The following is a 14,212-nucleotide window of genomic DNA, read 5'->3' on the forward strand; positions in this document are numbered from 1 at the left end:
ATATATATACATGTAATATATGAAAATATGCTGAATTAATTATTAAAACTGCATTAAAACGAGCAATACATTTGTAACAGTACTTCTTAATCTTTGTTGCCATTATTTAATAAAAATACAACTGTTAATATATTTGTGTCAGCTCAGGTCCATTAAATAATATAAACAGATATAACTTTTGATTTAAAGTAAATGTTTTATAAGTATTTTTCAATGTTAGTCTATGTTAACTAATTTAATTAACTCATGTTAACTAATAGAAACTTATTGTAAAGTGATATACATGGGAAGAGCAGAAATGTGTATTAAGAAAGGTAAATGGAATAATTTAGAGTTCATGTTGACTTGAAAAACATTTGTCATCCAATCAGATCGCTCGATTGTGATAACACTTTTGTTCTTTGTGTGAGTCTCAGTGTGTTGTATAACAAACTAACTTTTGTGTAGGATGTTCTGTTCTGAGGAAACCGGGACAACCCGATTCGTTCCTTTTCCTTTTTCTGACCTCTTTCAGCAGGCGCCAATCAGCCCACAGACATCTATTCACCATAATTACATGCTGTGTTTATCTATGTAGCACATGCTCCAGGATCGCTTCCATTTTCAGCGGCGGGTTTTGCAGAATTATAGCTGGATAATAATGAGAGTGACAGCCATTTCCCCGCGTAACGGAGGCAAAAAACGCCCCTACTTCCATCCATATATCCATCCATCTCTCCACTCTATGCGGCTTTATTGTTCTGACAAGACAAGATCAAAGCAGCTCTTGGACTACTGAACCTTCAGCTGTTTGTGTATTTATCATACACACCTGGGTTTTTGAAGGTTCCAGAATGACGTTTTGGATCAATTTTTTTTGGACAAATTTTGAGCTTGTTCACATTCCGGACATGTGACCGGATTTGACCAGATTGCTTTCATAGTGTAAATGCTCATGTGGTCAAATGTTTTCGAACAGCCGCAAAAGACCTACTCTCTGCCTACTGACCTAATGCTTAAACATTATGGGAAGCGCGCTAGCCAGACTGGATTTAAACTCCAGCTGAAGACCCAAGTTCAGTTTCAAGACGAAAAAAACGTACCAAGCACAATGACCTCTCACCATTCTTGATTTCTAAAGCCAGAGACACATCAACGTTAGGCCGTTTTTGAGCTTCGGCCGAGTTTTTACGGTGTGTTCCGCACCATTGGCTCTAGTTGGATGCGTCAGGTTTTTTTTGGCCGATTCAACATGTAAAATGGCCATTGGCCTATCAGTGAGAGAGAGATCTCTGATTGGCTGTTCAGCTTAGCAAACGAGTCAGTGCCCGAGAATAAAAGCAAAAGTGATCGCAAGTAAGTCAAAGCTGAACAAACAGAAGGCTTTTATAATTTTACACCATCTTACCTGAGCAACACTGCTCGTATATTTTCATAAAAACATGAGCGGAGTAGAATAAAGAACGTGATCAGCGTGATTGGCTGATTGGCTGAAAGATATTCAAAACGGTAAACACGCACTGCTTTGTTTATGGTTTGTATACCTGTAGTCTTATTTTCGCTTTCCCTTTCTGAATGACGAGTTTAGACAAATAAATCTGCTTAAATATTGACCCTCCCCTCAAAGAAATCAGGATAGAAGTGGTTGAAAGTGGACAAAAGACATGGAAAACAACAGGTGTAAACGGGAATGTGTCTCCCTCGTCTACTTGTGATCTGATTGACCAAAATGCATCTTAATACCAGGTGTAGACAGAGCCTTAATATAGTGGCATCAGCAGTGAAGTCTCTTAGTGATAGGGAGGGACGTGTTACCTTTTAAAACTTTGATTCCCTACTTAAGCACAATCAAGCTACCTAATTAACTCTGAAATGCCTAATAGGTATTTTGAAGATCAAACGAAAATGAAAGTGGTGGATGGTGAGGCACTCTGTTTGCGCTCATGAACGGCTGCATCGGTTTGTTTTAGAATAAAGGATTGTGGGTAGAGTTGCCTTTGGCTGGTGTCATAGTGGGTCCACATCTCTCAATTATCTCTTACACGGAGAACTGAAAGCAGACGTTTTCTTTTGCGGTGTGCAGTCGCCGACTGCTAGGGAATGGTCCAGAGATGTATTGTAAATGTGACGCTCATGGCGAGAATAACTGAAAACACCTAATTGTGCACATTTGATGGTTACTTTTTAAAGCATAAAGCTCATAGGACATTTCAGTTTTTACACATATGCTCGGATATGTGTACGTACAGAGCATGTGACGTACATTTTGTAAACTGCAGCCATATTTTAACCATACACACTATGGGCTCACTTTTAACGATCTGAGCACATGGTCTGAAGTGCATTCACTTTTGCTAGTTTAAAGACGGAGGAAAAAATGGTCAGTGCGCCAGGCTGATGGTCCAAAAGGGTTTTACCTAGGGTCTCATAATGAGTCATGTGTGTGTGTTTTAGGCGTAACATGCAATAAACCAATCAGAGTCTCATCTCCCATTCCCCTTAAAAGCCAGTTGTGCTTGCACCATGGAGGATTCGCTATTTACATGGAGGAATATAGACCCCCACCCTGACCTTAAATATGTGCGTACTGCCACGAATTTAATTGGTCATTTACTGCAAATAGGTAATTCTGATACATGCAATGAGTATCCATTATGACATATTGGCATTTTTATCTTTATGTACATAATAATAATCTTTTACATTGTAATCCTTTTATTTTTAATATTTGGCATGTTTGTATGCTGCTGCGCGTACCCTGTGCGTAACAAAATAAATACTGTGCTATTGACTTAAGACCAGGTTTTTGTTGGTCAATGGCACAGTCGTTTTCAGTTCCACAAAATAGCAACACACCAACAATGCGCCTGAACACACCTTGTTTTCAGACCAGCACGCCCATGGCGAACAGATGGCTCGTGTGCATTTGCTATTTAAACAACATGGGCACTGGATGTGAAAATCATAACTATTAGCATATTACTATTAACTATAGCTTTAGATTTAGAATTTGAATAAAAGCCAAATATTAATGTTAAATGCAATTGAATTATGAAATGACCTGACATTAAACATGACATTTGCATGTTCATGATATTTTTAAGGTTCTTGTGTATATCAAGTCTGTTTTATTCTGCATTAACACCTGGCCTGTTTTCATCAGAAAAAAAAGAAGAAAACAAAAGTTTTGCCGTTCAAATAGCATATGGCTGATACAAATTAGGAGAAGCCCACGCAAGTTGGAAACCGGTTCTCCAATTATCTTAAACATCTGTCAAGATTCATTTTCCACAATAGAGTTTGTTCTTATCATTTAGATGAGAATCAGATGAATTAATATGGCTTGTTTTTTTAAAAGAGATTAATAATGGCAGTCAAAACGAGTTCAGGACATTCAATCAAGCTTTTGTTGAAGATCCAAGATCATAATTGGTTGAAGTGAAAGCTGTTTTCCGAACTGGAACTTTTAAAAAATATTTTTAACGGTAAAAGGTTCAGTAAAACCATTTAAATGGTTAACAGTAAAGTGAAAAACTGTAAGAAATCTAATGGGACATTTAATGTAATTTTACAGTAAAATACTAAATGTTTTCTGGAGGTGAAAAAGAACAAGTCATCTAATAATATTCAGTGAAGAACTGTAAATTGACATTTCCAGAATTCCTAGAATGTTTTTTTTTTTATTTTTTTTTATTTAATCAGTTATTTTTCTAACCTAAAATGTTGTTTTTGTTGCAGACATTTTTTTTTCACTGTAAGTTTTGCAGGTTTTATTTAAACTGAACAATGCCCAAGCGGTAGCCTTGAGTACGGGTTTTTGTGGAGCATGTTTAAATGCAATTTGGCTTAAAACTTTGTAGTAATTTATTATGTGCCATCTTTTCCTACTGAATTTTTACCTAGCTATAAGTGCTAAACAGCTGCTGCTAGTGCTCATGTTGATGACGTAAATGTATCGAAATTCATTTCTGGTTAAAACCTTCAGAAGGACAGATTTGTGACAAAAAAAAAAAGGCTCTGTACTCTTTTCTGTCAATAGCAACTAGGTGTAATTGTGAAGTATTGTTGAACAAGCTATATTTCACCATAATACCAGCTTATTATTTTCTAATGGTTGTTGTGACCTTCACTGTGTCCGAACTTCTGCCAGAATGGGCTTTTTGTCACTGCCTGGGGTCATTGATGTCTATTGATCGAATCCCTCTAGGCTTTTGGCTGACCCTCATGAGATGACTGTCAGAACCTTTAATTTGATGCCATCAGGATGTTGAGAAAGTGTAAAACCTCTTTAACTAGCAAGTAGTTTGGGATACATGCATACAATCTACTTTTTTTATTTAAAAAAAAAACTAGGTGAGATGCAACCTTTTTTTTTATACAAAGGAGGTCTATATTACCTGGCAGGCCTAAATTAGTTTGCATCTCAATAGCCAGTGCTTGAAGTGGAAAAAATAAAGTGCCGGTACTCACCAGAGGGGATGGGGCTTTGTTGGGGGTGTGGTTATGGGGGGATTGTTTAGTCAATAATTCAAGAAGGTCCGTGTTTTAAAGCTCTTTCTTACTTGTTCTCAGCCTTAGAACTAACATATAGTTCTTCTAATTGTTTAACTATATCATTTGTTACAATAAGGGTTTATTTACAAAGCAAGACCATTGACGGCACCTCATTAGGCTACCATGCAGGCCAATGTTCACTTTTGTCTTTCTTTTTTCTAATCAAATAGCAACACAGTTAGAAACTATAGCTGGGTCATTCCTGGAATGCGGTAACATTTTGGCTTCATAAATGTTGGGAAAAAAAGTACATGATTTTAATGTTTTTAGCATTCTCCCAAAATGGTGACATGTTTAACTAGTCGAAATACATATTGGTCAAGCTCAGGGACTAAAAAAATATTAAAGGGGTGGTAAACCACGATTTCACTATTCTAACTTTAGCTAGCGTGTAATGTTGCTGCTTTAGCATAAACAACATCTGCAAAGTTACAACGTTCAAAGTTTAAAGCAAAGGGAGATATTTGCTTTTAAAGAAATCCATTTCTAAGAACTACAGCAAACGGCCAGACGGCGACTACACACATTCCTCCAGGGTTGGTGACATCACCGGGCTCAATATTTACATAAACCCCTCCTCCGAGAATATTATTTGAGAATATTAATAGGGGGGGCGGGGGCGCCATTTTGTATCGCGGCGCTGTTGTGGTATAGTTAGGCTGGAGTGTTGTTGCCGCGATGCCGAGGAAACGCTGTTATATTCATCCGGATTGCAGGTCTGGGGTACTTGCTTTGTTAAGCCTTCATAGGGACAGGGGTGCGTTGCAGAGCGTTTAACATACAACATGTTATATGCACGTGTGTATGAGCCAGAAGGGAACAGGCACGTGCGGGGCTCCCGCATCACATCTCACGGAGGGAAACTTTCACAATGTTCGCGAGTTCAACACCGGATTTGCACAACGTCAGCTGCGTGAGACAAACGCGGCCAGTGTGTGAATGCACGACACGCGCGGGGCTCCCTCCCGCAGCACATTTCACGGAGGAAAACTTTCACAATGTTCGCGAGTTCAATACAGGATATGCACAACGGCTTGTCCTGAAAGCTGGATTTACAAACAGAAGCTGTTTACGGGCCACAACCTGTAAGTCTGATTTACTTTTCATCGATGTGTTTTCCTGTAATAGGTTGTAGCAAGGAAGTAAACAGATGACAGCGCTGTTCTGCAAACCAGTCTGTTAAATGCTTATTCATACTTAACGTTATCCGACGAACACCTATCGTTACAAACACTAACGTTAAAATCTCAACAGCGAACTTGGCATTAGTGTAAATGATTCTTTGATTAGAGCTTTTATGTATTATTTATCTAGAGGCATGCTAAACATGGTTCTGTGTGTGATTTGGCTACTATAGTAAAGGCAGTGTTTAGTGTTTTGGGTTAATAGTTCTTGCGACAGATATTTGGCTATAATCGTTCTAAAAATACAAAAGTAACAGTGCCATTCAGTAGCGATCATTATAGATCCGCAGTCTTCACTCTTGAGTACTGAACAGGTTCTGCTCGATCATCTTCACTAAAATGTTCTGGGTCTGATTCGGGCTCAGATTGGTGTGGTTTTATTGACGCCATCATTTCTAATACTGACCAAAGCACAGTCTACCGGTAAGGTAAGGGGCGTGACGTTTCCGACAAACGTGCACTGCGGTTAGCGAATCACAACACACTGGGCCAGCTAACCAATCTGAGCCCATCGCGTATTTTTGAGGGACTGGCTTCATACAACCCGGAAAGCATCAGACCGTTTTACAAGGAGGGACAGAGCAGTGTAGAATAAATGTCAAATATATGAAAAATAATGATTTTTTTTTTTTTAAACGAAGCATGAACACATGTTACAGTGCACCCCACAAACACAATCAAGCCTTCAAAACAATGTGTTTTACCACCCCTTTAATAGAACTTACAGTCACGGTTTTCCTCGCAGTTTAAGCTGAGCCTAAAGTCTGGCCACTGTTGTTCTAGGTCAGATCCTCAGAAGGTTATGAAATAAATTTCCCATCAATGCATAACCATTTATTTTGACTCACAGAGATATTTTTGAAGAGAAAAGTAATTTAGTAAAAAATTCCAACAGATTTGTCACAGCAAAGACTTGTGATAATGTATTCATAAAGTTGACAAAATGTACTTTTTGCAGATTCAATTTCTCTAAAATATCTGTCTCTTCTGGGAGAAAACAACGCAAAAATATTGATGACTCATCCTGCACTAGGTACATTTTTGTCCAATCAAATGGTGTCTAGAATGTCCATACAAAAGCCTATTAGCAGGTAACAAATCATGATTCATGGCTATGATGTGGCTAAAGCCTTTTTGAAATTTTATTAAAGAGAATAAATCCTTCTAATGCCTCACCTAACATCCTGTTTTCGTAGAAAATGTATCAACACTTAAAGAAACAGTAAAACTGTAGCTTCCATGCTACAAGCTAACTGCCAAAAATAGTTAGCTATACTACAAGCTACTCACAAAAGTAGCTTAAATAGAATGATACATTCACTGTATTAATTTACAGCTCTAGTGATTGTTCTTTGATCACTTTCTTTATATAATTTAATCACAGTTTAAATAACAGATTATTTTCCTCCTACTAAGAGACACAATGTGAAGTTGACCATTTAGTCACTGGTTTAATTTACTGACACATAGACAAAGAACATCTGACTGTGCATGAATCTTATCATATCAGAAATCACTGATCACAGATCAGGTATTAGAATTAACAATTTAACACAGTTACTTACATGTTGTGGCATTACTGTCGACCCCATATGGTAAAAGTCTGTTTGAAAAGCCTGTGCCGAAATTGCACAGATTTACCAAAGAATCCACAGTGAAATGTACCGAATACAAATAAATAATGCTCATCTGAGACATTCACATTGTTAAAAAATAAATAATGAAAATAAATAACCACATTCCTAGCATTAGGATCCTTTAAAATGTAATGTTATTTGTCATCCATCCTGTATCGCTGTTCTCTCCTCATCATCTCACTAACACTCCAGTGGGCGGGGCCAAAGTTGTAATGATGAGGTAGGCGTTGATCTTCTTCTACAGAGGTGGTCTTTCACCAAGATAGGCACATTCCACAATGAATTGTTTGCTGGGTTCGGTTACAATAACAGTTTTTGGACTAACAAGCAAGTGTTCAGTTCTGAAACTTGCAGTATATTTTTATAGTTTGATACTCTTTAAGAACAGTTAAGCCCCGTTTCCACCAAAATTACCTGGAACAATTTGTCCCAGGAACTTTTTTCCCCCCCAGACCTGTTGCTGTCTGCGTTTCCATCGTGGTCTAAAGTACTGTGAAGATTATTCTGGTGACGTAGGACTGCATGCGGCTTTCCAGTTCTCGCTGGATTTCGTACTTCATTGTGTAGTGATAGTTGAGATCCTACTAGAGTATATACAGTAACTTATACTTGGTTATGTTATGCGTAGCTAATAGAGTATATACAGTACTAGGACGCACGAGACAGCACTGAAAGAACACAGTCTAATTCATGTTACGCAGTTGTTAAATAACTAAAACCATTACATGGTGACAGAAGGGAACGTGACCACAAGGCAAAGTTTTCTCCGACCGAAAGTTTTGACTTCAGTCATCCCGAGCTCTGGCCTGCATGGAAGCGTTTCCACAGATTCCGTATAGCCATTAAGCTGGATAAAGAGTCGGGAGAAGTTCAGGTGTGTACCCTTCTGTATTCCCTCGGGAAGGAGGCAGAGCACATCGTCAGCACATTTGTGTATTCAGAGGAAGGCGATGAAAATAGCTACAACATTGTTTTGGAGATATTAAACAATTACTTTGTGCCAAAAGTCAACGTGATACATGAACATGCAAGATTTTATCAGCGTGTTCAAAAGCAAGGCGAGAAAGTGGAAGAATGAATTTGTAGCTTACATGAACTGGCTAAAACTTGCATTTGGAGAAGCTAAAAATGAAAATATAAGAGACAGACTGGTGATCTGTGTTCTGGATAAAGATTTGTCTCAGAGATTGCAAATGATGTCTGACTTTTTGCTTGAGAGTGCGTGTAGAGACGCAAGACATCAGCGTTGACTGAAGTTGTTCGGAGGAAACACTTCACATTCTTTCGACAAAAAGGAGCTTTCAAGCCAGAAAGTCCCATATGGTCCCATATACCATCACAACAGCCAGGAGAGTGTCGATTCCCTTACTTCCTAAGGTGAACACTGAATTAGACAGAATGGTGAAGTGTGGTGTGATTGAATAAATTACAGAGCCGACTGAATGGTGTGCGTCTATGGTGCCTGTTCCCAGGAAGATTGGTCAGGTGAGAATTTGTGTAGGCCTAAATCGTCTAAATAAAGAAGTTGAACGTGAGCGATACATTCTACCAACCCTTGACGATATACTTCCTCAGCTGTCAGGTGCAACAATGTTTTCACTACTGGATGCAGCAAGTGGATTTTGGCAAATTCCAATGGAGAGTGAGAGTGCTAAACTCACAATATTCATAACACCGTTTGGGAGTTATTTCTTCCATCGACTTCCTTTTGGAATTTCCAGTGCACCAGAGATTTTCCAAAGAGATATGAATATCCTCTTAAGAGACCATGAAGGTACAGTAGCATACATGTATGACATAATTGTCAATGGGGAGACGCCAGAGGTTCATGATTGTCTTCTAAGGAGAGTTTTGAGCACACTTTCCGATGCAGGATTGAAACTCAATGTGGATAAGTGCCTGTTGAGACAAACACAAATACAGTTTCTGGGTCATATCATTGATGCTGGTGGAGTCAGACCAGATGAGAAGAAGGTTGAGGCCATAATGAACATTAAACCTCCACAAAATGTGACAGAAATGAAGAGGATCTTGGGAATGGTTCATTACCTAGGTCGATACTTACCTGGACTAGCTGAAATTACCCGTTTCTTAATGATCTCCTAAAAGCTGTTGCAGTATGGACTTGGAGTCATGCACAAGAGCAAGCACTCAAAAAAACCTTACAAACAGCTTGTGACCGAAGCACCAATTCTTTCTTTCTTTCTTCGACATGAACAAGCCTACTGTAGTAAGTGCAGATACCAGCAGTTATGGGCTTGGAGGAGTTCGTTTCCAGCAGCATGATGGAAAGTGGAAACCTTTAGCACACTGTTCACGTACTTTGACCAACACCGAAACAAAATATGCACAGATCGAAAAGGAGTGCCTTGGTGTGGTGTGGGCTTGTGAAAGATTTTCAAAATACTTGTATGGACTGGACAGTTTTCTAATTCACACAGATCATAAGACATCAATTTCCCTGCTATTGATGAGCGGAATCAACACGATTCCTCTGAGATGTCAGCAACTTTTGATCTGGCTGATGAGGTTCAATGCTAAAGGAAATCATTGATTGGCTGATACCCTTTCAAGACATCCATCTTCGCTACTGCAACTGGATTCAGTAGAGCTTGCAGATGACATAACGGCCCTGGAGAAGTCCACGAGAGCTGCCAGGCCGATGACATGCTCACGGATTAATGAGGTCATTGAAGCTACAAAGATCGATCCTGAGTTGCAGATGGTAGTGAACTATGTCAGACAAGGATGGCCAAGATATCTGTCACAAGTGCCGGAGCATATTAAGCCTTATTATGCTGTGAATGATGTGTTAACAGTATGTGATGATCTTCTGATCTACAGTGACAGGATTGTTATTCCAAGTCTCATGAGAGCTGAGATCAAGAAGAAACTACATGCCGGTCACATGGGGATTGTCAAGTGTAGAGAGCGTGCAAAACAAAGTGTTTAGTGGCCTGGGATTAGTAAGGAGATCCAAGTAGTCACGGAGGACTGTGTTTTCTGTCAAACAAATAAACCAACACAACTTCGAGAGCCCTTAATAACTACCCCACTACCAGACGCACCGTGGTCGAGAATTGCAGCTGACAACTGTGAAGTCAACAAGAACAATTACCTTGTAGTGGTTGACTATTTTTCTAGATTCATCGAAATTGCCCATCTTCTAGATATGACGGGAAAGACGGTGACATTGAGATTGAGCAACATGTTTGCCAGATGGGGTTGTCCTGCGACCCTTGTTACTGAAAATGGTCCACAATTTCTCAGTCAACATTTTCAAGATTTCGCAAAAGTTTATGGGTTTCACCACATTACTACAAGCCCATATTTTCCGCAGTCAAATGGGAAGGCTGAAAGAGCAGTGAGAACTGCAAAGCACATTCTCAGGCAGGAAGATCCTTTTCTAGCTCTTCTAGCTTACAGAGTTACACCTATCCAAGCCACAGGATACACCCCTGCGCAGTTAATGCTTGGTCAGCAGTTGAGAACACCTGTTCCTGTCCTGAAGAAAAAAACTGATGCCAGAGTGGCCTGATTTCTCAAAGGTGAGAGTAACAGAAAATATAAGTACAAGCTACATTATGACAGACGTCATGGTTGTCGACCGTTGCCGGAACTCAAACCTGGAGATCCCGTTACAGTCAAAATGGACAATGAGAAATGATGGAACAAGACTGCTATGGTTGTTAGTAAACACACAACACCAAGATCTTACATAGTCCGCACAGAGAATGGAGAAGAATTTGAGAAGAAACAGAAAGCATCTTCACTTCTTCAAACTGTCTTCAGACCAATGTGAGTTTGGAGAAAAGAGGGATGTGGATGAAGAACAGACACAAGCTGAACAACATCCAAGTGATCAAGATCAAAACAAAAAGCAAGAAGTTCCTGAACAACCTAACAATGTTGTTACATCCAGAGGAAGAGTTATCAAACATCCTGGATACTTGAAAGACTTCATAGTTCATACTGTAGATTGCTACATGAGGCAGACCGGTAGAAAAAAAATTGAGATTTGTTTTATTATGTGTATTGGAATTGTTGTGGCATGTTTACATGTTAATACTGTATAACCTTTGAAAGTTCCTGAACCTTGAAAAAGTACTACCTCGCGAACAGGGCTGTTTTGAGGGGGGACATATTTACCCGGAACTTCATTTAGACCCTGGTCCCTGCGGTCGAAACACACAGAGTACCACCCCAAAGTCCCTAGTTCCTGGAGAAAGTTCCTGCGGTGGAAACGCAGCTTTAAGTGGCCTTTTATTACATTAATATATTATCTGCAAGTATAAATATAATTTTTTTGTGTTTAATTCAAGTGCTCATTCATTACAATTAAGCACACTTCCTTTTCACAATGTTTGTTACTAGAAAAAGCTACAACTTCACATTATTTACTCCACTTTTAGGTTACTCCCAACACTGCCTGTGAGCAATCACTGGAAATAAATCTCTAAACCACCTAAGATGAAGATAGCAAAACTGTAACAACATTACAGACCAAAGTAAGATAAGCGCCTACAATTTCAGGCATTACTCTTCATCGAGTTAAAGATACCGGCCAAAACCTGCCAAGACTTGTCAAATGAAAGATTGTTCCTAAAGTGTGCTATAACTTTTTTTGCTTTTGTGCTTTACCTCACATTTTTCTTCAAAAGCTTCCTGACTTGACTCCGTTTTTCCTATTTCTTTGTGTTTATGTGCTCCATTTAGGCACACATCTCGCTACAGATGTTTGAAAGTCTTCAATCTACTTTGACTTTTTGTTTTCTTTCTTCCTTCCAGGGCAAGAGAGAATAGGATCAGATTCCAAATACGAGCAGGAAGGGAAGGTGCAGTTTGTGATTGATGCGGTGTATGCCATGGCCCACGCCCTGCACAACATGCAGAAGGACCTTTGTCCCGACCAGTCGGGCATTTGTCAGGAGATGGAGCATGCTGGTGGCAAGAAGCTGCTGAAGTACATCCGGTCGGTCAGCTTCAATGGTGAGTTGACCAAAGCTCACAACATCAGATAAATACCATATTAAGTCTATCACATCGTATAAAATGTTTGCCCACATCTATTAATTCAGTTCACATTATTTTAGGGTGACGTTGTTACTGCATAATTACATACTGAGTGTAATAAATTAATTACATGTTTTAGTTATTTTAGTGTTAGATGTTTGTAATTATGCATAATTTACTGTTATTACTGTAGTAAGTACATGTAACGTGTAACCATGCCACATTAAAAATAAAGTGTTACCAATAATTAAATTAATCCATAAACACATACCTAGGGTCTTTTTGTGGCCCGGGACATCATTCACTACCCTCCTCCTAATTATTTTTTAAAGTTAGACATCAATCTTCTTAGTATTGCTCAATCAATTCATTATAAACAATATAACAAGGAAAAAATAATAAAAGTATAAAAGAATGCCTGTTTTCCCATTCATTTTTTTGTAAAAATCGTATAGGGTCATCAACGAACCGAGGTGTGTAACAGTGTAAGTATATTTTTTCTGCAAAACAATAATTTAATCTTTGATGACTGAATATCATATCAATATCATATCAAGATGGCGCCGCGGATGGCAGCCTCGGTATGGAGCTCTTCAGCTATTGTGTTGTTTTTGTTCGTTTGTTCTGCGTTTAGTCATTCTTTTCTGATCAGTTTTACCAAAGACGAACTACTGGACATTAGGAAACACACATCAGACAAAATTTCTGCAGTTTTTGATTATTCTGACGTTTTGTTTAATTTTCTCGTCGGAGCCGCAGCTGTGTGTTTAAAACGCGCGGCCAGACGCACGCGGGGGAAGCGAGCAGGCGCGCTAGTGAAACTCTGTGTGCGCGGCCTCCGAACTGCACTCCCTAGTATTCCTCTTGCGAATCTCCGATCACTTCCTAACAAAACGGACAAACTTCTTCTCCTCACCCGCATTAACAAGGATTTTTCAAACTCTACTGCACTGTGCTTCACTGAAACTTGGCTGAGTGAAGCTATCCCGGACAACACACTATATCTGCCAGGCTTCCAGCTGTTCCGAGCGGATCGCATCGCGGAAATAACAGGGAAAACGAGAGGTGGTGGATTGTGTTTCTACATTAACAAAAGTTGGTGTTCAGATGTAACAACGCTGAAGAAGATGTGCTCTCCTAATCTAGAGGCGCACTTCATAAACTGTAAACCCTTCTACTCTCCGCACGAGTTTTTCTCGTTCATTCTCGTGAATGTGTACATCGCTCCAGAAGTGTGTGTGAGCGTGGCGTTACAACAGCTGGCTGATCAAATAACTGAGACTGAACAAAGGTACCCAGACTCTCTTTTAATCATTCTTGGGGATTTTAATAAAGCAAATCTCTCCCGTGAACTGCCAAAATACAGACAGCACATTACATGTCCCACCAGAGACAGTAATATACTGGACCACTGTTACACCAAAAAAAGAATGCATATCACTCCGTCCCACGGGCAGCTTTGGGGCTCTCTGATCACTGTGTGGTTCATCTTATACCAACCTACAGGCAGAAACTGAAATCAGCTAAACCTGTAATAAGGACTGTAAAAAGATGGACTAGTGAAGCAAAGCTGGACTTACAAGCCTGCTTCGATTGCACTGATTGGACTGTTTTTGAAGCTGCTACCACCGATCTGGACGAGCTCACAGAGTCTGTTACATCATACATCAGTTTCTGTGAGGATACATGCATTCCTACCAGGACATTCTTATCATTCACTAATGATAAACCATGGTTTACTGGGAAACTCAAACAGCTTCGTCATGCCAAAGAGGATGCTTACAGAAGTGGGGATAAAGTCTTGTATAACCATGCCAGAAACAGACTGACAAAGGAGATCAGAGT

The 14,212-nt window shown here is 39.4% G+C and overlaps 1 protein-coding gene across 2 annotated transcripts in view; it reads left to right on the forward strand.

The window, feature by feature from the left end:
• Positions 1-14,212, forward strand: part of grm7 (glutamate metabotropic receptor 7) — a 428,364-nt gene that overhangs the window by 271,078 nt on the left and 143,074 nt on the right. For both annotated transcript variants that reach the window (XM_079808358.1, XM_079808357.1), the window contains exon 6: positions 12,143-12,343. In XM_079808358.1, the coding sequence (XP_079664484.1) occupies positions 12,143-12,343 (201 nt within the window). The remainder of the gene's footprint in view (positions 1-12,142; positions 12,344-14,212) is intronic.

The sequence above is a fragment of the Gobio gobio genome (assembly GCF_949357685.1).
Source record: "Gobio gobio genome assembly, chromosome: 24".
Lineage (NCBI taxonomy): Eukaryota > Metazoa > Chordata > Actinopteri > Cypriniformes > Gobionidae > Gobio > Gobio gobio.